General features: G+C 42.2%; 1 protein-coding gene across 1 annotated transcript; it reads right to left on the bottom strand.

The window, feature by feature from the left end:
- Nucleotides 1-3,517: 3,517 nt before the first annotated feature.
- On the bottom strand, nt 3,518-25,585 carry LOC142153098 (hemagglutinin/amebocyte aggregation factor-like). Its single transcript, XM_075210372.1, has 5 exons — nt 25,453-25,585; nt 21,040-21,115; nt 15,726-15,914; nt 6,940-7,092; nt 3,518-4,490 (listed from the first exon to the last, which is right to left on the bottom strand). The coding sequence occupies exons 1-5, from the start codon at nt 25,508-25,510 to the stop codon at nt 4,451-4,453; spliced, it is 516 nt and encodes a 171-aa protein (XP_075066473.1). The 5' UTR covers nt 25,511-25,585; the 3' UTR covers nt 3,518-4,450.
- Nucleotides 25,586-26,112: the final 527 nt, after the last annotated feature.

Raw genomic sequence — 26,112 nt, 5'->3', positions numbered from 1 at the left:
GAATCTGTTCTGGGAGACCCCGATTGCAGTTAACAGCACCTGGGCCAAGGACTTGGCAAAGACTGTTGACCAGCATGAAGTAGCAGTTTTTCCTGTTTATCCCTGTCCAGTGTTTCTCTCATCTCATTCTCTTTTCAGGACATGCAATTCTTTAAATTGGGAACAGGTGACAGAGGCTGGTTCAGGTAGTGATATTGAGCAGTTGGGAATGAAAGAGAAGTTGTTAGCACAATCGGTCCAGCCAATTACTCTATTCAATTCAAGGGTAAAGGAAAATTTGCTAACCTTGGAGCTTGAAGACAGTTTTATTGTCTGAGGTATAAACTGCAGATTGAAGAGTCCTAACCTCTGTTACCATGCTCCTATGACCCGTTTAACCAATCAACATACCTTATTAAATAAAGACACAGACAACTGTTAAATTTATTTTTCCAGCCGGGTAAGAAGAACTGAACCTGCTTGTGCCCGGCGTATACCTCTCCAGGGAGTCAATGCCCACTCCCCTCCCATTGGCTGGATACTGGAGAGGAGTTAACCTTTAGGTTGCAGGTACCATTTGTTGTGCCTATCACCTGAGTTTAGGGACGTTTCGCTTAGGGCTGCACTTGTCATTGTGTCCGTAATTACGTTGACCCCATAGTTGAAGAGAGGTACATCCAGCGATGCCAGTCCAGTAATATTCGGACTTGAGCAGGCATCCTTGAGAATGATTATCATTCTTGGGTGGGTAAGAGTTTAAACCAAACTAAGTGCTAGGTGTGCTCTCACGTACCTCCGAGATTATATCAAGTAGCACTAGTTCTCTTTCCACTAAATATTTCTGAGGTTCCTGAATTATGGGGTGGGAGGTCCCTAGGGGAAAGGTAATACAGCTAGGTCCCTTAGTTTGGAGTCTCCCAATATTCAGCAGGCCGATCACTGTTTCACGTACAAAGAAACTTGAGTATTGGGAGACTGGGAAGAACAAACAGACAATAGCCTGCCCCACAACTGTTGAAGAAAAGAACTGTTGATATTATTAGAGTGTATATGCTAACTCAGGTTGAAGGAGATTGTAAATTACATTGTTGATAGACATAGGATGATATTTGTCAACATGCATTATTTAAATTTTGTCTCAGCTAAAAGACATGCTTTGGACAGATGAACATGTTAGACATGAAGGACTGTAGTAGAATCTATAATATAAAAGCCTAGTGGCGTGTGGTAGTCTGTGTGTGAAAAAAAAACACCAAGCTGCAGCGCCACCTGCTGGGCGGAGTTATACACTGACCTACTAAATTCTTAGGTAATTTTACCTCATGAACACACATGTGTAGCGGCGTGTGTTAGTGTGTGTGTGTGTGTGTAAGTGGAAAAAACTATTTTCTCAGAAAGGGCTCATCCAATTGACCTGAAATTTGGTATACTGACATTATTTGACAAAAAAATTAGAATAGTGAAGTCAGTTAGCTTCCATCATCCCCCCCTCCCCCCGTGGGAGGAGTAGTAAAGGCTAAATTTACGAGTTGAGGGGTCAAACTCATTTTCGTGAGATAATTTTACCTCATGAAAACACATTAAAAAGGGCGCTTGCGTCGGGAAGTAACGCTCTTCCCCTGAGGAGGCCTGGGCTAGGCCCAAATGCATGACAAGTACCTTTTTAAGACCTTAAGTAGCTTGATTTGACTAGAATGCATGAGTATCATGCACGGGTTACTTTGTATTCTATATTGTTGATACATGTTCTATCGCACCCTGTACCCTTCCAGATAATGTGTTACATGTGTGGGTGAAGGGCATACAAAAGGTTATCTCCGAGCTCCAGAGGTATATGTTCCATAGTAAAAGAAAATTGTTTCTAGGATTGTGAATCTCTTTTCCGGTAACCTGACTGATATCTACAGACAGTGTGGTCATATGCAAGGGGGGACATACATTACAGAACAATGAGACGTACTACTGAGATCCTGCAATAAAATCTTTAAGGTGATAGTTTTGTGCACTATCAAGGGGTGGTGCTGTCAAAGTCAAATAATTGGATGAAAGAAAGCAGATTGATTAATATTGTTTTACCGTGCGATAGCAATCAGTACGCCACGTGTCATAGCGCGATTGTACGATAAATAACACACGCATACACTTACACATTCACATGTACATAGTTAATTTTATAATAGTTCCAACCCACAGGTTTTTATAAACAGATGTTATTGAGTTTATAGTTAAATAGTATAAGGTTATATGTACTTCAGTGAGATCTAAGGTTCAGGTTTCAGGAAACATATCATGTTTGGTGTCATTCTAATCCCCTATTTATCCTCTGTGATCTGATTCCATCAGCTATAAGATCGCACTTTGTGTATGCTAGTTATGGAATATAGGGTATTAGTGATCAGAATGGTATTGTCTGTGTAATGTAAATAGACCACTTTGAACTAGTTCTTGGCGGGAAGATTAGTATGCATCTTCTGGAGAGCTGACCCTTGCATGATATCGTTTGAACTGGCCAATGACCTGCATTACACTGAACTGTCCTGGAGCCTGAACCTATGGAAACATACCAAGTCATCTGTATTGTATTTACTGTGATGCCAAATGTATATATATTGCTCTCTGGAATTAGCTTGCAGTCACTTTGACCACAGACTTCAGGACTGAATGACTGTATAGCTGGATCCAGCAGTGTGCAGTGTATGTATCGGCTGTACTTATTTATTGAACTGTTGTTTTTTTTTCCTTTTGCTAATAAATTGCTTTGTGCTTTGAAACCACACAAATTGCATAGACAATGGTTATTGGTAAACGATAAAATAATTTTAATAACATAATGATAAAATTGCATAGAAATTGATGAAAAGAGAATGAATTAACATTTACGCGGAGAAATATGTTTGTATATGTTTAGCAAGGAAAAAAAGTTCAAAAGCCAAAACTAAGCTTTCAAGGCAATAAACTGTTCAGAAATGTTAATAATACAGTTTCAGGGTAATAAAGGAGAAAATTAATTGCTGGTGGGTCAAGTGGTTTAGTCAACGATCTGTAATATATGGAGTGATACTAATGACTCGGAGAAGTAAGATTAGACACAAGGGGGTAAATTTAAATTTAGGGCTTATTTATTAAGGTGTGGGAATGCAAAAGTGGAGATGTTGCCTACAGCAACCAATCAGATTCTAGCTGTCAATTTGTAGAATGTACTAAATATTTATAGAATCTGATTGGTTACTATAGGCAACATCTACACTTTTTCAAACCCGCAGCTTGATAAATTTACCCTGAGATCCTGACTCTCATATTGGATTCTCTGCTCACTGTCTGACATGTGCTTGGAAAACGTGATGATTCTGACGACACAAGTGGTGGGTGAGAGTATCCTCACTTATGCTATATGTGTTGTAGCATGAGCTTTTCCTACAAATATATTAAGTAAAGTTTACAGAAGGTACAGTACAAGCCAATACATTTTAGTTATCAGGAGATGGAAAAATCCTTTAAGCCCTTCAAAAGTCCTATTGATACAGATCCACAAGTGTGATTATACCAAAATTATTTTGTGCTCCTACAGAGGGGCAAACCATGCTTTCAACAGCCACAATATTATATCTAACTATCTATCTATATATGCTAATATGAAGTCTAGTATTACATATACTGTATTGTCATGGGATAAGAGAGCCACTTATCATGTTGTATGATCAGAGAGTACTTTATTTTGATTTCAAGCACAAATTAATTTGTCATGAATCAATCGGTCACGTGCTCCTACGCAGTTTAGATGACTTCAGCCAGATACAATAGTACCAGTGGCGGATCCAGGTGGGGGCTTGCTGCTGGCGGCTGCACACTGTGCAGGTCCGTTCAGCAGTGACAGGGTGCTGCCCGGCTGCTCTGATTGTGTTTTAAACACAATCAGAGCAGCGGGGCAGCACACCGTCACTGCCGTGCGGACCTGCACATACTGTGCAGCCGCCGACAGCCTTAGAAATTAGAAAGGGGGCGGGGCCTAAATCGCCCCCCCCCCCCCTAAAATCGCCCAGGGTATTGCAATAGTCTGGATCCGCCCCTGAATAGTACACTTTATCTATCATTATCTTGGAGACATTTTGTACTTTTATCATATAGACGTAGAACTCACTTTGGTTAATTCCACCATCAAAATGAAGTCAACCCTTTTATGTAATTATCTCTTACCATATTAAACACCTACTATATTAAGTCGACCATGGTAGACTCTGAGCTATAGTAGTAGCACCAGTTACCGATATATATATTTCATCATAGATATTATACGGTATTATGTTAGATAATAGACAAAACAATGTTATTCTCTGAATTGCCTTACAGAAAGAAAGTTGTATACCGCCATCTAGAGGCCAGATACAGCCATCCAGAGGCCAGATACAGCATTACAACAATGAACACATTTGTAGATAATGTAAAAAGATTCTGGGTTAGAATTTCTCTTGCGTTAGTTCTTCTCACATGAGTGGAATCTCCACCGCCTGTCCCTAGAACACAAGACACAGTTTAAGTGTTAAACAATAAAACAGACTGAGATTAAACAGCTTTCCATATTCCAATAGTTATTTCAAATGCACACACAACATATAGTGAGATGTAAAACAAGATTAAGTCTAATAATTAAGACCTAAGATGCCTGTGTCGGTGAAGAGGGAAAAGGCTTGGTGGAGGACAGGGGTCTTTGGCATGGCTCCGAAAGCAGCCGCGGCTTGGTGAATTGCAGCGGTACTTCATGTATTGCTGCGATAGGAAACCCATCACTTTCTCACTTTAAAGGGTGCTGGAACCAGTATAATGGTGGAGGGGAGGGCTGGGGGTATGGGGAGGATAGCCCGTTCTTAAGGAGTGTGTGTGTGGGGGTGGGGGGGGGTGGGCGCCAGGCAACATTCCGGTTAGGATTTCCCATTCGCCCAACCTTTCAGTGATTTGTGCATATGTAGATTAATTACAAAAAATAATTCAAAAAAGGAAATGTGTTTGTTTACATGAAGATTACTTCATATATTATTTGCATGGATTGCGTTTTCCTGGATTTTGCACGCTTTATATTCTTTCTGTTATATTTTGGTTTGTCACAGACAGCGGGCATGAGAGCAAGGCATAGCAATTAGGGGGAATCCGCGAAGGGGCGTGCAGGATCACTGTGGTGAGACACAAGTGACAGGTTGTATATGTCAAGGAGCTGGGCCCTCGGGAGAGGGGAGTGTTGCCTCCATGATAGACTGAACCTGCCCGGTGGTCGGTTTTGGTAAGTTGAAATTGGCCTTGGACACCGCTTCCTTTTCTATTGCAGTTTAATTGGTAAATAAAACTGTGACCACTTTTGTCCAATACCCGTCTTCAAGTAATTTCTTAAGTTAGCCTCTGGCTACGGGGTGTCAGCTGTTCCGTCTGTGCCCCTTATATCACACAGCTGGGACATGAATGAGTAGTGAATAGTGAGACCTTGTTGTTGGTCTAAGGGGTATATTTACTAAACTGCGTGATTGAAAAAGTGGAGATGTTGCCTATGGCAACCAATCAGATTCTAGCAGTCATTTTGTAGAATGTACTAAATAAATAACAACTAGAAATATGACTAATCTAAACCTCCCAGGTCAAGTTTATCTGACAGGGGGGTAGAGCTGTGTTTATTTGTTCAGTGATGGTCCAGGCGTGATATTGGATATTCCACAATGCAATCTAACATTATCTGGAGGATTCTATGTATGTGTGAGACAGAGATAACCTATAGAAATAAACTAATGTGTTATATTTATTTCAACAGAACGCTTTAGCATCTGCCGCCATCTGAGCCACAAAGAAAGGCCTACAGAGGATGCCAATGAGGAGGAGGTGGCCAATGAGTTGGAGGAGGTCCATGAGGAGACCCATGAGGAGGTCCAAGATTCCCCCCCAGGATTAAGCCCAGGAGGAGGCAGACCTTTCCACACTCCCCCATCAATCCCTCTCCCCGAGGAACACTCCAGGGCTAAATTAATGGAGGGATCGCTGGATGAGGAGGCAAGGCCATTCCAGGCCAGTGCAGAAGACTGTAAGTATCTTGATGTTATAATGTAGTATAATATTATTTTGTTTTGCAGTATAAAAGTGTAGTTCTTAGAAGGCCTCCTAAAAAACTGGTGGCTGGTTTGTCATTATGGAGGGGGGACACCATGCTCAGATATTCCCTGCTATAGTGCCACCAGCCCCGGCTGGCAAAGCCTAGTGCTGGTGATAGTAAAATTGGGGGGACCCCATTCTGAAACGTGAATTAGCTGGCAGGGGAAAGAAAGGGGCGGACCACGATGACGCATTTAGCCCCGCCTCCACCCTCTTCAACAACGGAGATGGCTGGATCCGGGATGTTTGCCTGCTTTCTTGGGAGTCTGGGAGAACTCCCAAATATTCAGGAGTTTCCCGGACATTCCGGGAGAGTAGGCAACTATGATTTTACGTCACATAATTGACTTTACTACTGTACTACAGTATTTTCAGATCGCTCTTTGATGAATAAAGGCGTACGTAGACCCGATTTACGTACGTTCTAAAACAACCGCATGTTGTGCTCAATATACGTCTCTTAGTAAATCAAAATCATAAATTTAAGTTAGAAGTCTGTAATGTTAAACATAGAGGGTATCATTCATGAATGTTAAAAAGTAAATTAGTCTATTCCTCACAGGTGTCGAATTTGGTTCTGCATTGCCTCCTGCTGGTGATACGTGATATTGCAGCAGCTGTAGTTTTATAAAACAGCAACTATATGCCACAAAATTTAAATCTTTCCTGAGGAATAAATAACAGCAGACCAAACACCAGTCTCAGAGGCAATAAGGCCTATGTAGAATATAAATATCTAATGTAAGGAAATATTTACATTTACTCTAACAAATGATGCAAAATGCTCTCTCTATGGGAGAAACTCCCACTATAAGCCTCCTGTAGAATACATACTCATAAGTGTTGTGATGGTAACTATGAGCCCCAGTCAGGTGATGATTAGTAGGTGCGTCCCATCTCAGGTAATGGTCAAAGTTATTGACGTAGCGACTCCACCTGCAGTTGCGCGTAAACAACGCTTCTCCTTTACAGCAATAAAACTTCCACCTAGAAAATAGCATATTGTGAATTCATGTTTTAAAATAGCACTAGCAGCCAATTGTTATAATTAATCTTAATTATTAGTGCATTATCTAAAATTTTTTTTTTTTTTTACATAAATAAATAAATGAAAAGTAAACAAGTTTTCGTTTCAGGTATGGGCTGCAGTGCCTGTTTAATGCCAGCAGGTGGCACTGTTTCTATAGTGGTATTTGAAGAGACTTGGTTGACATTTTAGAGTTCCCTATAGATGTCAGTAGCAAAAGTATTGTTGAGCGGTTTGGATTCACAGATGTTCGACAAGATTCGGGATGTGAGTGGTTAACAGGGTCATGCCTCAGTTTCTTACGCCGAAATCAGATCTGTAAACAAGGCAAAACGTAATTTCCAGGAAAAACTCATATCTTGCGAGTTTTGAATCAAAATATTTCTATCAGATATATATTTAAAGAAGAGAATGTAGGGAGGAGGTTGTTTGCAAGGGTGTGCTCAGTAAATAAGTGTGTTTATACTACACACTACAGAGTTAGACAGGGTGAAAGATGGACAGAGAAAACAATAGAACAGCTGCTATTATTTTGATGCAGTTTATTTCCATAGGGATCAGTCAACTAGCATAGTTTTTAGATCAATTGGGTTTCAGTCTGTTTAGACAGAGTACTAGCTACTGCCAGGGCCATCTTTTCCATTGGGCATGATGGGCAGCTGCCCGGGGGCCCCACGGGCAAGGGGGCCCCATAGGCACGGCTCTTAATGAGAATAAATAATCCTGCAAAAGAAAAAATCCTGCAAAAAAAACCTTCAAGGGTCACTGAGCAAGTACATCTATCTATCTCTATCTCTATATATCTATATCTATATCTGTATCTGTATATATATCTATATATCTATATCTAGGGGCCCCGCTGCACTGCTTTGCCCGGGGGCCCATAATGTTGTTAAGATGTCCCTGGCTACTGCTTGTTATTAATGCATATATACAGTACTATAGACAGGGCCGGATTAACCCGAGGTCTAACTGGGCTACAGCCAACCCTTAGCCCAGGGGCCTCCTTCCCTTTAATCCGGCCCTGACTATAGACCTCATTCTGAACTATTCTTTAGTGGAGTAAAACAGTGTACTTCTGCTGTATGACTTTTAGCAGCAGAACCCAAAAAACGATTTATTTCTTTTAAAATCGAAAGTGTTTCTAGTGAAAATAATCTTGTGCGGGCGATGACATCTTTATTAAGTAGGCAAAAAACAGCGTTGCTTGAGTGTGACTGGGCATTCCCCAATAAACCAATATATTTCTTTCTTTAAAAATCTAAAGTGTTTTCTAGTGAAATCAATATTTGGGAGAGTCATTCAGTGGCATATTTATTAAGCGGTCCAAAAACAGGGTGTTTGCGTGTTTTACACCCCCCAAAAAAACTATATATTTCTTCTAAAATGCTTAACGGTTCATGTCATAACTATTACCACCTTATTCATGTCCTTAGCACTGTAATATATTAAGAATGGACACAACACAAATTTGTGGCAAATGAAAGGTTTATTTAACCCAATAAACATACACTGGGTAGAGAACACTGTAAGTAGATTGGCAAAGGCCCCAAGCCAATCTAGAAGCCCAATCACGGGTCACTAACTCTCTGGACATCAGTAACATGTACCACTTTTACCTGAACACACCAATTATTTATCTTTAAATAGGCACAGTTATCCCAGGCAACCCACAACAAGGGCGGTACCTGCACCGAAACCTAAGCCGACTCTTTAAAGGGAAACAGGTTCCACATGGCTCAATACAAGTAATGTTCACCCCACTAACCTTTTTGCGCCGACTGCACAGTATTCTCAAGCCACACCTGGTTCCTTGACGAATGTAGGACCATCGCCATACCTCAACCTGCAGTAACTAAACTCCAATAAATTTGCCTAATAAACAGACCCAGTCACTAATTGGCCAAATGAATCCCATCCGAACCAAAAAGGCGAGCACAGTGGGAATTAAGTCGATGATGCTTGATCCGTCAACTCTGAAAAGTTGTGGGGGAACCCAAACTTGCCCATCTGAATTAATTGCCCACCGCACCTTTTATCAACCACCCATAATGGGAAAAACCTCCATATTCACCGGGAAACTTCATCAGACCAGCAGAGGACCAAGTCAGGCCATATAGAATGTATCCATCCCATGTCGGATCCAAACAGAGAGGTATTAAGGTATGATTGGTCTGGGGTTGTATTTGACTCCTACACCTGAGTGGCACAGGGTGGAGAGTGGCAGGAGACACGGTGCGAAAGGAACATCAAGGAGAAAACAAGGAGGGAAAGGAAAAAGAGGAGCAGAAAGAAAGCAGAAAAGTTGTACAGGAGACACAAGCAAAGTTAAATACATAAACAAAAACCTTGTGGTGCCAACAGCCAATCAGGCCCACTTGTAGAGGAAAATTAGGCAAAATGCCTTTGCATCCTTGCTTCCAAAAGCAACAAGTGACCAAAGCCCTGTGTCACCCAAAGGCAGAAAGGTCAGAAAAGGAAGAACAGGAGCTCAGAATAGCAGAAAAGTCAGACATACATAAATGCCATGGACCGCCATCTGCCCAACCATGGGATGCCTGAAATTGCCCTGCCATATACCACTGCGGACATGGTCGCACAAACCCCAAAGAATTCTTGCCAAACAGCACATTAACCATACCCCTTAAACCCAATGTTCGCAACCGTAAACAGGTATCCCACGAGGGGTGGGGAGGGGACCCTTCATAATTGAATAACCATGCTGTCGCTGTATGGGACACATAGAGGCAAACTCAGGGACCAATTTAAACCAGGCAAACCGAGCCATTCCTTTTAGGTAACAAAGGGACACTGCTGCCCCTGGCCTGGCGGACCAGGCGCAGGCATGGAGAAGGCGTAATTACGGGTGAAGTGGAAATGACTAAACACATAGTGAATATGATGGAGGATGGAGTCAACCTAAAGAGGCCATCGATTAGCTTGCCCGGATGGCGCCAACAACGTTACCTAAGCAGCGCTAATCATTGCAGTTAAATGCATCCTGCTCCACCTCTGCAAGTGCCTATAACAGGTCCCCCATCACAGTGGACTAATTGTCCTACTCAGGTCAGGAAGGGCTGGGGGCAGCGAGCCCAGCAGCAAGGCTGCGTAGTAAGAAAAAATACGAGTCACATCCACCAGCCCATGAAGCCTAACAAAGAAGGCCAACCCTGGCCTGAAAGCTAAAATCCAAAATATAGGCACACCAAACCAGCTCGCCCAGCAAGCTAATGACCAGGGGGAAAGATGCACTCTGTTTAGCATTGGCCTACACAATGCCCATGTTAACCTAGATGCCAACAAATTCAGACTGCCACACAATAGGGAAAAGGTCCAGCAGGACAAGAGCAACAGTTCAATCGGAACTAACCCACCAGACCAAGGTGGAGCGTACTAATCACCGGTAAGCAGGCACCGACATGACCGCCCCACGCTGCATCCACGATACCCAAACAGACGGCAATAGAAAAAGAAACCCACTGCGTTTTAGGAGTGTAGACCGGCCAATGAGCAGTAGATACACTAGCATGTGATTTACAAAATTTAGGTATCTGATTGCTCTCCAAGGACTGTGCTGAGGAAAAATGCAATAAGAAGAAAGCACTACTGCAAAAGAGGTACTCCGTGGTGTAGCATTTAGCACCCTATAACAGGGGTCAGGTATGAATCCCCCCCGGAAACCAAAACAAAAGTATTATACAACGCCACTCCTATACGTGCCATCAAAAACAAATGAAAGAGAAAGGTAAGACGAAATATAAAATCACAAAATAAGAACAGCATATCAGGGATAGTCACGCTGAGACAAAGACCACATGTCTGACAGTTAAAGTATGGACGATCCCTCACAAGTACTAGTCGTTTGTAGGAAATACATATATACTACTTATATCCATGTCACAATGTGCATATACAGGGGACTACTAGCAAAACACTCCTCCTTCTGGCAAACCAACTCACATCTTCTAAATTAATAAGATGTGTGTATAGAATAAAATCAGTTAAGCTCGTATCTGTTAGAACCGCGGCTATTGATAAGCCTTTAGAACCGGACTACTAGTGGTTCTAAAGCAGCCGCCTTTCCAGTGAAACTTTATATGTTTGTAGGTACTCAGATGCTCCCAGGACTTATGTCTATGGTAGTAGAGACTTATCAGGATAACCGCGGCACAAGGTAGAGAAACTGGAAGACTGGAGGTGGAAGCCAGGGAGAGGCCTAGGTCGCGGGTCCGTAACCCATTGGAGGGTCAGGATACAGACCGGAGATCGGGGCTGGCAGCAAACAAGCGGGTCTTGTATTCAAGTAAAAGGTCAGGGTCACAAGCGAAATAGTGAAATCCAAAATCCAGGCAAAAGGTCAGGGCAACAGGCAATCAGGTAAGGTCCAAAAGTTCAGGCTAGGTCACAACAGAAGGTCAATTAAAAATGTCAGAAGACAGAGTAGGTCAGTAACAACACAGGCAGTGAATGCTATAACTTGAAGGGAGGCTCAGTCCACCTTGCTTTACATACACAGAGCAGCCGATCACCAGATAGGAGGCACAGCATAAGATAACAAGCCCCAGGAGGCTGATAACTAATCACCCCCTCACTACGAATGTGCCCGGCTAATCCCCCATGCCGGGACGCGGAAATCTGACAGCTCGGTGGAAGTGACGTCCTGGTCGTCAACGAGATGGCCAGAACACAGGCAGCCGAGGAGAGCAAGTCGCGGCGGCTAGAGGAACCACCACGGCTTGTAACAGTACCCAAATAAAAGGCATACCTTCCAACCACCGATTACAGTGGGTATCTTTTCCACATTTTTCGGAAGTAACTTCCTACGTCGATCACTGACAGGGTTCACGGCTCTGCTGAATACTCTTTCAGAGTACACACTGGAGGGTGGGCAGCTTAGGTATTGTAAAGCAAGTTTGTACATGGGTTTCCAAATGGCTTGTTTTTCTTCCCAGTAAGGAAAGGCACTGTCTGACATTTCCATATCAATTACCTCTTGAAAATAATCCTCCACCATGCTTTGCATGTTAATAGTAGGATTGGATGGAGTTAGGGGCAAAGTCACACATTTTTTGGTAAAATCTTTCAAACCAGCCCAGATGTCAAATTGATGTGGTCTGCCCCCTGCATCATCCCTGCTTCACTTTGAAAAGTAAATTTTTTTCTGAGCAGCAGCTGCTTGAGAAACTGAAGGAGGAGACGTCGTCAAGCCAAGGCCCAGTTCAGCGGACAACTTGCTGACCAATAGCTCCTTGCAAAGATTCACATTTCGGTCATTTTGAAGCAAAGAATCAATGTGGGTCTTCAACCTAGGATCAAGCACAGTCGCCAAAACGTAGTGATCCGACTTCAAGATTTTAATAACTCTTGGATCATGGCGAAACAAATTAAGTACTTGATCTACAAGGCCAACATACTTTGCAGAATTGCTTTCTTTCATCCCCTCCTTCAGTTTGTCAAGCTGCTTTTCCAATAGTCGAATTAAGGGAATGACTTGGCTCAAGCTAGCAGAGTCTGAACTCACTTCACACGTCACAACTTCAAATGGTTTCAGCACCTTGCACAGCACAGAAAGGATTCCCCACTGTGCAAGAGTGAAATACATTCCCTCTCCTTTCCCAATTTCATGGCTTGTGCAATATACTTGGATGGCTTTGCGCTGTAACTCCCTCCTCTGAAGCATGTACAGGGTGGAATTCCACCTTGTTAACACCTCTTGCTTAAGTTGGTGGCAGGGCAAGTTAAACTGTTCTTGGAGCTGCTGCAATCTCCTACATGCTGTCGCAGAATGCCTGAAATGTCCCGAAATTTTACGGGCCACCGAAAGCATCTCCTGCACCTCACGGTTATTTCTTAGGAAGCTCAGCACCACCAAGTTTATTGTGTGAGCAAAACAGGGAATGTCATGGAATTCACCCAGCTGTAATGCTTGCACAATATTGTTGGCGTTATCAGAAATGACATATCCTGGGGAGAGTCCAAGTGGTATAAGCCATGTATCATGGACAACCCTTAGTTTTCGTAACAAATTATCAGCTTTATGCATGTTAGTGAAGCCGGTGATACAAAGAGTAGCCTGCCTGTGACAAATGTTACGTAGTGGTGTACATGCTGCTGCTGTTCCTGCTGGTGAAGGCGAATGACCAACCCAGTGGGCTATCACAGTCATATAGTCTTTCGTTTGCCCACTTCCTCTTGGCCACATATCTGTGGTTAAGTGTACACTGGGCAGAATGTCATTTTTGAGCGCAATTACTACATTTTTACAAACTTTTTGGTATAGTTGTGGAATAGTTTTACGGGAAAAATGGTGTCTCGATGGAATTTTAAAACGGGGACACAAAACATCAATTAACTGTGAAAAACCAGCTGCTTTTATTGTGGATATTGGACGCAGATCTAACATTAGCATAGTAGCTATGGCGTCTGTGATCCGCTTGGGCGACTGGGTGACTGCTGTCTTATTTGCTTCCTCTAGCAAAAGATTGTTTCACAGTTAATTGTTGTAAAGTAGTAGTGCTCTTTTTCTTGTGCTTCTTATGGGAGGAAGATTCACCCCCAGCAGCAGCAACAGCCGCAGCAGTGGTACTAACGCTTAAACATTCTTCAGAGGAATCAATTATAGTGCAGGAGTCATCGAGCCTTACCAAGTGGGATGCAGGGCTAACTCCCATCGCTACTGAGGATATTAATGAGGACGGTGTTGTGGGTGTAGATTGCAGCCGTCGGGATGTAGGTGACAGAAGGGTCCTAGCTGATGATGGAGTGCTTGTTATTTTCTTGCCATAATGTTCAGCTTTTCTCAAAACCTTGCCATGAACTCTCGTCAAATGGCGTAACATGGATGAGGTTCCAAGATGGTTAAGGTCCCTCCTTCGACTGACTGTGGCTTGACATACACTACAAATGGCTATGCAACTGTTGTCAGGATTTGGGTAGAAGTAATTCCACATATAAGAAGTGGCTTTTTTTGTTTTATGCCCAGGCATGACAATGGCCTTTTTTGTCATGTGCCAGAACTGCTGCCACTGGTGCAGGACTTACACAAACAACCTAATCCTCATCAACATCCTCAACATTTTTGCAGTGTCTTGTGTGAGATATGTGTGTATTCTGGAAATGTTTTTTAGATGTATGTGACATGCTTTAGATATAGAGTTGATGTGGGGAATAATGGATAGTTGTGAGTCAAGGATTACACCTAGGCAGCGAGCTTGAGGGGTGAGGTTTAAGGTCATGTTGTCAACAGTAGTAGAAATGTCAGGTAGGTAACTTCTGTTGGTGGGTGGGAATATTATTAACACTGTTTTAGAAAGATTGAGATTGAGTTGGCGAGAGGACATCCAAGATTAAATGACCCTCCCACCCAAATGTATCACATCTGGGTGGGAGGGGCCAAAGACAATTCCATCTTGCTCAAAATTTTAGACCAGATGTTTTTGGCAGCCAAATCTGCATCAATGTGAGTATTATACATACTTGTGTGGGAAGAGCAACTATTGCCCTATCTGAACGGTCTGTTTTACATATTTTTGTAATGCTGTTGCCATTACCCATTTTATAAAATGAATGCAGAACACAGTTGTTCCAAACATGCCCTATACCACAAGCTATACCATCTAGACCAAATTTTGTGATATTTAGACATGGCATTTCTGCAGGTATACATATATCTATCACGTTGCATTGTGTCGTTGACTAGCGCCCCCCATTTGTGGAAATCAGGTGGGTCAGAAACAAGTCAGCCTCTGGCTATAATAACCTTAGCTAATGTTGTAAGATTAAATATATATTTATAGACAAATTTGTCAGTGATATCTTACGGAGAGATACCATAAAGACACCATTTACCATCCAAAGGTGGGGCAGCTGGTACAGTATGAAGGAAACAATCCCAAATAGTGGACCCGAAACGGTGGACCATCCGACACTCCCACAATATATGCCAAAAGCCACTGTCACTTGAGCCACATTTTGGGCAGGGGTAACCAGCTCTCCTACCCATGCGAAGCAACCCTTTTAGCATTTTTATTCTGAGAGCAGTTCACCTTGGTCTATCTACTTGTTGAAATGTCTACTGATACCTCTGTCCATCTAGTGACTTATTCTTATTATTGCTGGTGTCAATCTGTTAGAAAAATTCAGCAATGTAATTTGCAGCATTCAGCGACCACATGTAGATACTTTATGCACACTGCTGTGCCACTAAAGATTGTATCTTTTATTAAACTGCAATGTATTTTTGCCGCTACACTGTCACTAATTTTAGCCTAAATTGGTGAAAATTTGGCCATTGTGAATAGATCATTAGAAAATAGACTGTAAATTACTGTAAATTAATGTTAATGCTATAAATACTAATGTAGGAGCAAAAGCAACTCAAAATCACATAATTGTACCAGTTTTTCACAATTTTAATTAAATCCAGATCCAAAACAAAAAAACTTTCAGAATTTTTGGGCAAAACCAGAACCAAAACCAAAACACAAAGAAGTTTTAGAACCATAGCCAAAACACGGGGTCTGCACACATCTCTAGTTTTAAGCTTATTGTTGTTTATTAGCTTTATGAATGTGTTATTACTAGACTGATTTACCTTCTGTCCTCTGCCGTATTGTCATGATAACTCTCCATGCCGCTCAGAATAGTTCCAAATGGACAGACAAAGGTAAACTCTTGGTCAAAGTCATTGACGTAGCTTGTCCAGTAACAAGACTCTGCTTTGTTAAAGGTGTTCTGACACCCAAAGTCCCAGGTGCGATCCTCAAATATATCGTCATGGATGCTGGAGAAAGGTAAAGATAAGATAAGATCAATATATTTTTAGATATACCCCTTTTGCATTGTACATACATCAATAAATTGTTTAAATGGCTGGCAAAGTTTTCCCTTTTGGCCTGGTCATGTGATGGGTAATCGCAGAATTTTGATAGGTAAAATCAAATTTGTTAAATATTTCTTTACAGCCAGTAGGTGGCGGTGTTTCCATTGCTGTATGTAAATGGACACATGCTTTCTATAGATAACAAATGGACATCTGAGGGCTATAATAAGTTTCTATGTTATAATAAAAATCAGACACAAGACAATAAATGTAATCAAGATCTGAGACAACAGTATTGTGACGATTATGTCTAATAATTGATTGTTATTTCCACCCGAATTTTCATGTATGACAATGTCTATATTGTAAGTAACCTTTCCAAAGTCTGTTTTGCTAAATGACATGAGTCTGACCTAGGCAAGTGTCAATAGTCTTTTGAATGTAGCCAGGCTCAGGGACAGATAAAATCTCTGAGGAGTTGTGTTTACAGAGGATGAGGACCTGGCCAGCCAGGGAAAATGAGCAGAGATGAGAAGTCCTGTCCTTTGAAGTCCCAAACCTTCGGACATCGATAACTCACTTCCAAAAACCCTATGACATTCTGACAATCAGTCTGCTCTGACAGTGGGAAAATTTAATGTCCAAAGGCGGGGTGAAAAGCCACGTGAGAAAGAGAATTTAGGCTGTAAGATTTTAAACCTAACACACACACAGACAGAGAGAGAGACTAGGGTCAATTTTGATAGCAGCCAATTAACCTATCAGTATGTTTTTGGAGTGTGGGAGGAAACCGGAGCATCCAGAGCACCCGGAGGAAACCCACGCAAACACAGGAATAACATACAAACTCCACACAGATAAGACTCTGGTTGGAAAATGAACTCATGACCCCAGTGCTTTGAGGCAAAAGTGCTAACCACTGAGCCACCTTGCTGCCCAATATATGTAGATTGAAATGTGCCATTGCTCCCAAAGTGTACTCCTCACAAGCCAAATCTAGTAAGTAGTGTCTCTCATTTTATTTCCTATTTTATTTCTGAAACTTATTTGTGCAACTTATCTTGTATGTCTTGTTATTAACTGTTTTGCAATTAAGCCTTGGAAATATTTTTGGGATTAAATAAATTTAATCTAGCATATTCTCTGTGATTCTTACTAAGCCAAGTGAGGCTCATGCTACATGTATATGTGATTTAAGTGTGAAACATTAATAAGTGATTTTGGTGAACGCAAGGACGCCATAGTAAATCCTTCATGGTGGCAGAAAAGGTGTATTCATTGGTAAGTGACTAAGGTGATGCCAGTCACGGCCAGTCACGGCCAGCTGTTCAGATTGCTGTATCTGAGACAGGCTGGGTGGTCATGACAAGTATGTTTATATGTATATATATATTGAATCTGTGGAAATCTAGAAAGATTACATCTGTGATTTAGTCTGAAAAGGCTGCACTCTACAAAAAAATGAATGATAAAGTAGTGACGAGATGGGGGTGTCAGGATATTGAATCTAGTGGTCTAGCCTGCTGGACACCCCTTTGTGCAGAAACTGTGTTTATTATTGACTGTATTGTATTGTTTTAACCATGTATGCATATACTTTATGTCCTGGTCCTGTCTCCCAATTTCTTGATCACTTTGCCACTTGGCTCCCTAACTTTCTCTCCTCTGACCTTCCCTCCTTCATCTTGGGGGACTTTAATATCCCTATAGACAATCCCTCAGACACTGCTGCCTCCAAACTTCTCTCCCTCTCCTCCTCCCTTGGCCTCTCTCAGTGGACCTCATCTCCCTCCCACCGCAGTGGCCACTCCCTATATCTGTTTTTTTCACAGCTCGGTACTGTCTCTGACCTCATTAATTCACCTTTTCTTCTCTCGGACTACCATCTCCTCTCTTTTAGCATCTCTCCACCCCTCTCATCGTCCCCGTCCCCCAAGGTTACTCTCATCAGGCGCAATCTTTACACAGTTGATCCTACCAGTTTCTCCTCCTCCCTGGGCTCGCTCCTCTCCCCCATCACCACTCTTTCTTGCCCCGATAAGGCTGTCTCCTTTTACAATCGCACTCTTACCGCTGCACTTGACTCTGCCGCCCCGGCTGTCACCGTCAAGCTTTGTCGGTCCAACCGTGGCACACTAAACTTACCCGATATCTTCAAAAATGCTCCTGCAGTGCAGAATGGCTCTGGAGAAAGTCACGCACTCATGCTGACTTCCTCCACTTCAAGTTCATACTTGCCTCTTACAGTTCATCCCTATCGCTCTCTAAACAATCTTTCTTTAAAGCTATCATTTCTTCCCAATCCTCCAACCACCGTCGGCTTTTTGCCACCTTAACACTCCCTCCTCTCCCCTCCCCCTCTTCCTTCACTCTGGTATCTGCAGACAAGGTCCATACCCTTCTCTCTTCCTCTCCCCCCTCCACTTGCACACCGGACCCAATCACCTCCCACCTCCTCCGCTCCCTCTCTCTTGAAGACTGCTCCCACCTTGCACACCCCCTCAACCTATCCCTCTTCTCTGGAATCTTCTCCTCCTCTTTTAAACATGCTCTTGTCTTCCCCATACTCAAGAAACCATCCCTTGATCCTGCCAATCTCTCTAATTACCGCCCTACTTCGCTTCTTCCTTTTGCCTCCAATCTCCTTGAACGGGTCTACAACCGTCTCACCTCATTCTCTCCTTTCACTCACTCCTTGACCCGCTCCAATCTGGTTTTCGCCCCCTCCACTCCACCGAAACTGCCCTCACTAAGGTCACTAATGACCTTCTCCTTGCTAAATCCAAAAGACACTACTCCGTTCTTATCCTTTTTGACCTCTCTGCTGTCGTCGATACCGTTGACCAGGCACTCCTTTTGCAAACTCTCAAATCTATAGGCCTATGTAACACTGTCCTCTCCTGGTTTTCCTCTTACCTCACCAACTGCTCCTTCTCAGTCTTTACTTATGATTCTACATCACCCCCTCTTCCCCTACCTGTTGGCGTTCCTCAAGGCTCCGTTCTTGGCCCCCTACATTTCTCCCTCTACACCTCCTCCCTTGGTATCCTCATCCGCCCCTTTGACCTCCAGTACCACCTCTATGCTGTTGATACCCAAATTTATCTTTCATCCCCTGACTTCTCCCCTTCCCTTCTGTCTCGTGTATACTCCTGTCTCTCGGCCATCTCATCTTGGATGTCCCAACGCTTCCTTAAACTAATTATTTCCAAGACCGAGCTTATAGTCTTCCCCCCTTCCAGGACTCTCCCACCTCCCCCCTCTCTATTTCTGTTAATAACACTACCCTCGTTTCTACCCCCCAAGTCCAATGCCTTGGGGTCAACCTTGATTCCTCCCTCTCATTCAAGCCTTACATTCTGTCCCTCTCAAAATCCTGCTACTTCCATCTTCGGAATATATCTAAGATACGTCCCTTTCTCACCACGGAAGCTACAAAAACCCTTGTTCGCTCGCTTGTTATTGCTCGCCTTGACTACTGTAACCTCCTTCTCTCTGGCCTACCTGATTCTCGCCTTGACCCTCTTTAGTCAATCCTCAATGCTGCTGCCCGCCTCATTTTTCTCTCACACCGCTCTGTCTCTGCAGTTTCCCTCCAACAGTCACTACATTGGCTCCCCATACCCTACAGAATTAAATTTTAACTCCTCACATCTCTACCTACACTCCTACCGGCCCCCTCCGCTTTGACTGTGACCGCCACCTCACTACTTCACTGATCACCTCCTCTCACTCTCGTATTCAGGACTTTGCCCAGGCTGCTCCCCAGCTGTGGAACGATCTTCCACGTTCCATCAGGTTAGCATCTACTCTCAAAGGCTTCAAGCGTGCCCTTAAGACACATTTCTTTATTCAAGTCTATCAGTCCTCCTCCTAACTTCCTTGTCCTGACTCTCTCCCCCAGTTAGTACCACCCTATTTGTGTCTCCCCCTTCCCCTTAGCATGTAAGCTCTCATGAGCAGGGCCCTCTTTCCTTGTGTGCTCCTTGTACTATTACATCACCCTCTGTACCTCTTGGCCTGCTTCGCAAACCCTGTTTTCCCTGTTTTTTTAAGCTTCAGCCTACTTCTCGCTTATTTCTACCATCCCTTTCACTATCTGTCCCAGAAATAATATGATTTACATTATTCCTAGTATTAGTATATTGTAATGCAGTAATTGTACTGAGATAGTGGCAGTTTTGAAGAGAGAATCTACACACAGAGAAATCCCATTTTAATTAGCCTATGTCTTACATAACAGATAATGTTATCTTTATTAGCACTTTCTTAAGGTGGGGGCTGCTGTAAGTGAACCAACCAAGTCCAGATGTAGTGAAATGAGAGCAAAAGGAGATTTAATTGTTAAAATAGGAGAGGCACTGATGCAGGGTGAGATCTGTCTTAATCCTAGTCACAGGACGGAGTAAGATTGGTCACATGCATGTTCTGAAGCCTCTGCAGACTCGGTTGGTTTTTTAACCCCCCCCCCCCAAAGCGGGATGACATTGGACCTTGTCCTAACCACCTGGGTAGAGAAATGAAGATATTGGCTCAGCAGCCAGGATGAGTACTGGACACAGTTGCATGGAGGACACATACTGTTACTGATTGTGTATACCTTTCTTGTAAATGTGTCATATATATAAATAATAAAAAGGGGGCATATTTAACCCATTATTTGCATAGGTGATTTATTTAACCCACTTCAAGGTTCCATTGCCCTGGTAGCCTAACTGAGGTTTTGTTCCACATGTTACAATTTCTAGAAGAGAAAAATGCATTATAACCACTGGAATCAACCTTCAAAGTAAAAGTTATATCATAAAACAGTGGTCTGGGAAAACGGTATGTCAAAGTACCAACCTCAAGACTGGTTAATAAGGAAACAATACTGTCATTTAATGTGTATCTATTGTCTGCCCATAGTGGAGGCAGCCACATTGCAGGCTGAACCAATCACTTTGATTCATGTCTTAGTGATGTCACTAGCTCTTATGCAGTGATTGGCTGCATTCTGACAGATATTGGTTCACCCCATAGAATGGCTGCCTCCATTGGCTGTAGATGAGGATAGAGTTTAATATCTGGAATACATATTTATTACCTGATAATTAAGCTAATGCTCTGGTGGTTTTGGCACTGGTATTTGAGGACTTGATCATAATTATTGACCCATCTTCCTAAAGGAAAGAAAACATAAATATATATTATTAACATGATGTGACACAGAATACACACAAGTCTCTATGTTTTGATGATTATGGGGTACTACAGAAATCTGGAGGATAGTAGTGAAGGTCATACTGCAATATAAATTCTTACTGATATGTGTGTGACCAAGAGATAAATGATCAGAGCTCAGGGTGAGAAGTTGTGTAGTAGAACAATGCTGGAAGGTGCAGTACAGAAGTGTGGACTATAGGATTTTCCATGTGGATGGCGTCTACTATGACAGATGTAGAGGAAAGAGAAGCTGCCTCCAAATATACAGAGTAGGTATGAAACTTAATGGAGAAATAATATTATTTATATAATCGTGGATAAGGACATAAAAGGTTTCATTTGTTTTTATTCTCTTTTCTACTATTGTTCCCTCCACCTCCGATACTGCCATGGAGACGCCAGGACACCACGTCCCGGAGGCAGAAGATAAAATATGCCCACGGGTCAGTGTAAGTAATCTGATTGATTACAAATGATAAAACTCTGAACTATGACCTTTGAAAAAAAACAAAGCCCCAAAGACCCCCTTATTTTCAAGCAGCTCCAGAATTCCAATATTGGCTAAGTTTAATAAGGGGATGGGACGTGAGCAGTATTGGACTGGGATAAGAACAGGCGGGGCCAAACTTCAGCCCGGGGGGCGCACAGGCGGCTGCATCACATGACACGCGATGCCGCATCACATGACATGCGATGCGGCCGCGTCATTGATGACTCGGCCGCATCGCGTGTCATGTGATGCGGCTGCCTGTGCGCTGCTGCCAATATGAGGGTAATATTGCATGCACGGGGGGGGGGGGGGGGGGACTTCCCAAAAGCGGTTAGACCGAGCGGCCCGATGCCGCCCTGCCACCCGGCCCAGCCCGCCCCTGGATAAGAAGGGCCCACCGGGGAATGCAATGTTAGGGCCCCCTGAAATAGCGCTGTTGAAGGGGAGTGGCTAGCAGCAAAAGTTTCTTAGAAAAGTAGAAACAGGAGCAAATTGGACATGACTGATTTTAAAACATGTCTGTATGGATATTCTTGAACATAGGTGTAATTGGAGTATGCCGATTTTTAAAAATGACACATATTAAACTTCATGTCATCTATTTATGTCCACGGTAGTATGATGGCATTATTTCATTTAATTAGTTTGCTGGTGGTACATAAAGTTGTAGTTCAATAGAGTGGCATCTATTTTATATATAAATAACTGATGATAATGATGATCAAGATATCTCGGAGTTAGATCAACGCATTGATGTCGCTCACTTTTCATTGGAAACAAGTCAGGAATAATATAGCCGTATTGTAGATTATAAGGGTATTTGAAGTCATCTTAGAGTTCTGTGCTCTGTACATAGGAGCCATGTTTTTTAAATGATTGTGATTCTCACATGGACCCTCTTCCATATGATTGAAAAATCTTCCATTGGGCACAATGGGCAGGTGCCCGGGGGCCCTGCAGGCAAGGGGGCCCGTCCAATGCAGCGCTGTAAAAAAAAATATCCTAAAGAATAAAATAAAAATGAAAATACTTACCTACGGTCATGTCAGCGGCGATCCACCTCCCTCCCTTATATATATAATCACTTTTTATTTTACATACATATATTTTTTTTTTACACACACACACACACACACACACACACACTATTTATATATAATTATTTTTTTTTAGGGGCCCCATGCACTGCATTGCCCGGGGGCCCATATAGTAGTTAAGGTGGCCCTGCTATTCAGCTCTCTCATGTAATACTCATGATTCAGTACCTCAAGCTACCACAGGTGGTGCTGCAGTGCTCAAACATTGTCTGGGACTCTAAAGAGCTGATCACTGAATTATATTGTCATAAGACATTCTCATGGCTCAAGTAGTTTAATAGTTCATCTAGTTCATGTGGCTCATTTGAGTCATTTGAATCATGTAGTTCACAAGTCACAGGATACCTTCTCTGTCAGCTCAAGACACAGTGCTGAGTGCTGTATGCTATATACTGTAGTTATATTTACTCCACCATATACAGGGAGATGTATTAAACCTTTAAGAGACATAAAGTGGAAAAGTTAAGATTTTTTTCTAATGACTGTATTTTAAAAGCAAAAAAGTGACACTTTATAATACTCTGAATTTGGGTATTTTATGGAAGTAAAAAATAATAATGAAAATTGTAATAACTTTGAAGAGCTCAACGTGTCACTACTAGTTTTTGTAGAAGTGATTTCCCCTTTTAAAATATTAAACATGATCAAACATATTAAACTAATCTGATCATTTTAACAGGACTATAACTCATCCAATGAGGTAATAGCAGACATGCCTACTGTATGTCTAATAGACTAGATCTATGTCTCCAATCACTTCTCTCAGCGGTGTTTTGGAGCCAGTGAAATAACTCAACTAAATGAACTAACTGAACTAATCTTTTCAACTAATCTTTTGAGTGAACTACATTAGAATGAACTAATCCCCAAAATGAACTAGATTTCCCATCAGTTACTGTGACAGTTCTCTGATTTGAGCTCCGCATAGTGAGAACTGCCTGCCTGAGCTGTCTGCAGCAATGCCCGCAAGAGAGATCTTCCCCTGAGGCAGTAACTCACTGAGACTTAAGACTATGGGCTAGATTTACTAAGCTGCGGGTTTGAAAAAGTGGGGATGTTGCCTATAGCAACCAATCAGATTCTAGCTATCATTTATTTAGTACATTCTACAAAATGACAGCTAGAATCTGATTGGTTGCTATAGGCAACATCCCCACTTTTTCAAATCCGCAGCTTAGTAAATCTAGCCCTATATCTTGCTGGCATTGCTGCAGACAGCTCTGGCAGTCAGTTCTCAATCCTAAAGGAGGAAGCCCCCTACCAATGAGTAGAGAGGACAGGCAAGAAAGTCATGAACTGGGGACACAAGTCCTGCAGCACAGTGACAACTTACATTTTGACGGTATTGTGACGCCACCCCTTGTTGGGAAGGAGGCGGAGCTATCGGGCATCTAGGCCCTCCAGGGAATTCCTCAGTCCCCCGCTTGGCCAGTCCGATTCTGGAAGTGAGTCCAAATCTAGAATTGGGCAGAGCGGGTACCTGACTTTTGTGCCTTTGCACCTTATATATGGATTACTGCAAGTTGAGGGTTGAATCTACATGTGCGCAGAGCATGAAATCAACATAAATAGCACTAAATGAGATGTGCAAGTGTGTGATAATGGGTCTGGTAAAAAACAGCACTAATGACTTGTGGTCAATGCAACACTTACATAAAGTAAATTGCTGTGCTTGTCATACTAAGGGGGGTATTCAATTGTCCGCGGGTTCGAGTGCGGAAAAACTAATACCGTTAATACGGTAATCTCTTTTTTTCCGCGCACGATTACCGTAATAGAGTAATCGTGCGTGGACCGCAGGATTTTCGGCAATCCCGCCAACAATTGATTATGCCCCAATGACTGAGGTGCTCAAACTCAGTCCTCAAGGGCTACCAACAGGTCATGTTTTCATAGATTCTGTCTGTAGGAACAGGTGGGACAATTACTGACCCAGATAAATACATTAACTCACCTGCGCATGATTAAAGAAATCATGAAAACATGACCTGTTGGTAACCCTTGAGAACTTAGTTTGGGCACCATTGTAGCTTATGAGTCACTTTTACCTTTGCAGTCTGGCTGGACCGAAATGCAAAATGTAGACTTAACCTCATCATATCAAACTCCCATTGTCCCATAGATTGTAAGCCTGCGAGCAGCGGCCCTCTCACCTCTTTGTCTGTTTTACCCAGTTTGTTTATTAGTTTACTATGTTTGTCCCCAATTGTAAAGCGCTACGGAATATGTTGGCGCTATATAAATAAATGTTGATGATGATGATGATGATTGCACTAAGGTATCTCAGGGTACTGTATATGTGTATCATGCACCATTAAAAAAAGTAATGTGACAATGTGTGCTTGGCAGAAAGAGGGTTTAATTTTGCTCCCTGGAGTACCAAAAGAAAACCCCCCAAAATGGCAGTTTATTTGTTGTTGTTCATTCTGGTGTTATAAGATAAGTAAACCAATATGACATTGAAGGTGATACTTTGAGATAGTATATATCCATCCAACAGATGCTAATATCTGTATAAAGAGTGAGTTGTGATGTCATCACTTATAATCAGTGAGGTGTGATGTCAGCACTCATGTGCATTAAGAAAATTTGTGAATTATAAGGAAAAATGTATCCACTATTGTAATAAAATGTGAATATTAGATGGATTTTTATTTACATTATACACTAGCCCATATATATATATATTAGTAGAAGTCATCGTTACCTTTACGTGCTGCATACGCTGCAGTGATCATCATTATCAGAGGTAGTATCACCTGCATGACGAGAGGGTCCCAGGGGTCTCGATCTGAATGTATTGTAGACTCTGTCTTGGTGTTATTGGGTTATGTGACAGTCTGTGTTCCATGTGATTTTATACATGATGATGACGGAGTCTTATTATACATTAACCAGCCATATAACTGCCAATAACGACATCAGGCAAAGAATCAAGGTTACAAATGTAACCATTACTAAACTTGTGCTCTGTTTATGCTTTCCCGTAAAACTATACGACCATTGACACTTTTTTCGTGTTGCAAGAGGGTTTACAATGTGCCAGTCAGTTCTAAATAATATATTTTGCAACTATTAAGGTGTGGGTGGAACTCGTAGAAATAACTTAATGTAGATATTTATTTTCATTAGGAGTGCAATGCACTTCTGTATATCATTGTAAATGTACCTATATTCTTTTATTAGTATGTGTTTTATATGGAAATGTATGGACTTCTAAGACTGTATGACATGTTTGGGTTTTGCAACTGTCTAGAGATAGGTAATCTCATGTTAATTAGACCTTTTCATCGTTCAGTGACCAAAACATCCGTTGAGCTTGAAAGACAGGAGGAGGTAATTATACTTGCTGGTAGACTCCCTATGC

Source organism: Mixophyes fleayi, chromosome 4, assembly GCF_038048845.1.
Source record: "Mixophyes fleayi isolate aMixFle1 chromosome 4, aMixFle1.hap1, whole genome shotgun sequence".
NCBI lineage: Eukaryota > Metazoa > Chordata > Amphibia > Anura > Limnodynastidae > Mixophyes > Mixophyes fleayi.
Note: the sequence above shows the minus strand (reverse complement) of the source record. Positions and strands in the feature narration are given on the sequence as shown.

Excerpts from the sequence above, each read along its gene's own strand:
- LOC142153098 (XM_075210372.1), bottom strand. The coding sequence starts at position 25,510 with ATGCAGGTGATACTACCTCTGATAATGATGATCACTGCAGCGTATGCA. Across the intron at positions 21,116-25,452 it reads AGCGTATGCAGCACGTAAAG|GAAGATGGGTCAATAATTAT; the intron begins GTAACGATGACT and ends TCTTTCCTTTAG. Across the intron at positions 15,915-21,039 it reads AGCATTAGCTTAATTATCAG|CATCCATGACGATATATTTG; the intron begins GTAATAAATATG and ends ACCTTTCTCCAG.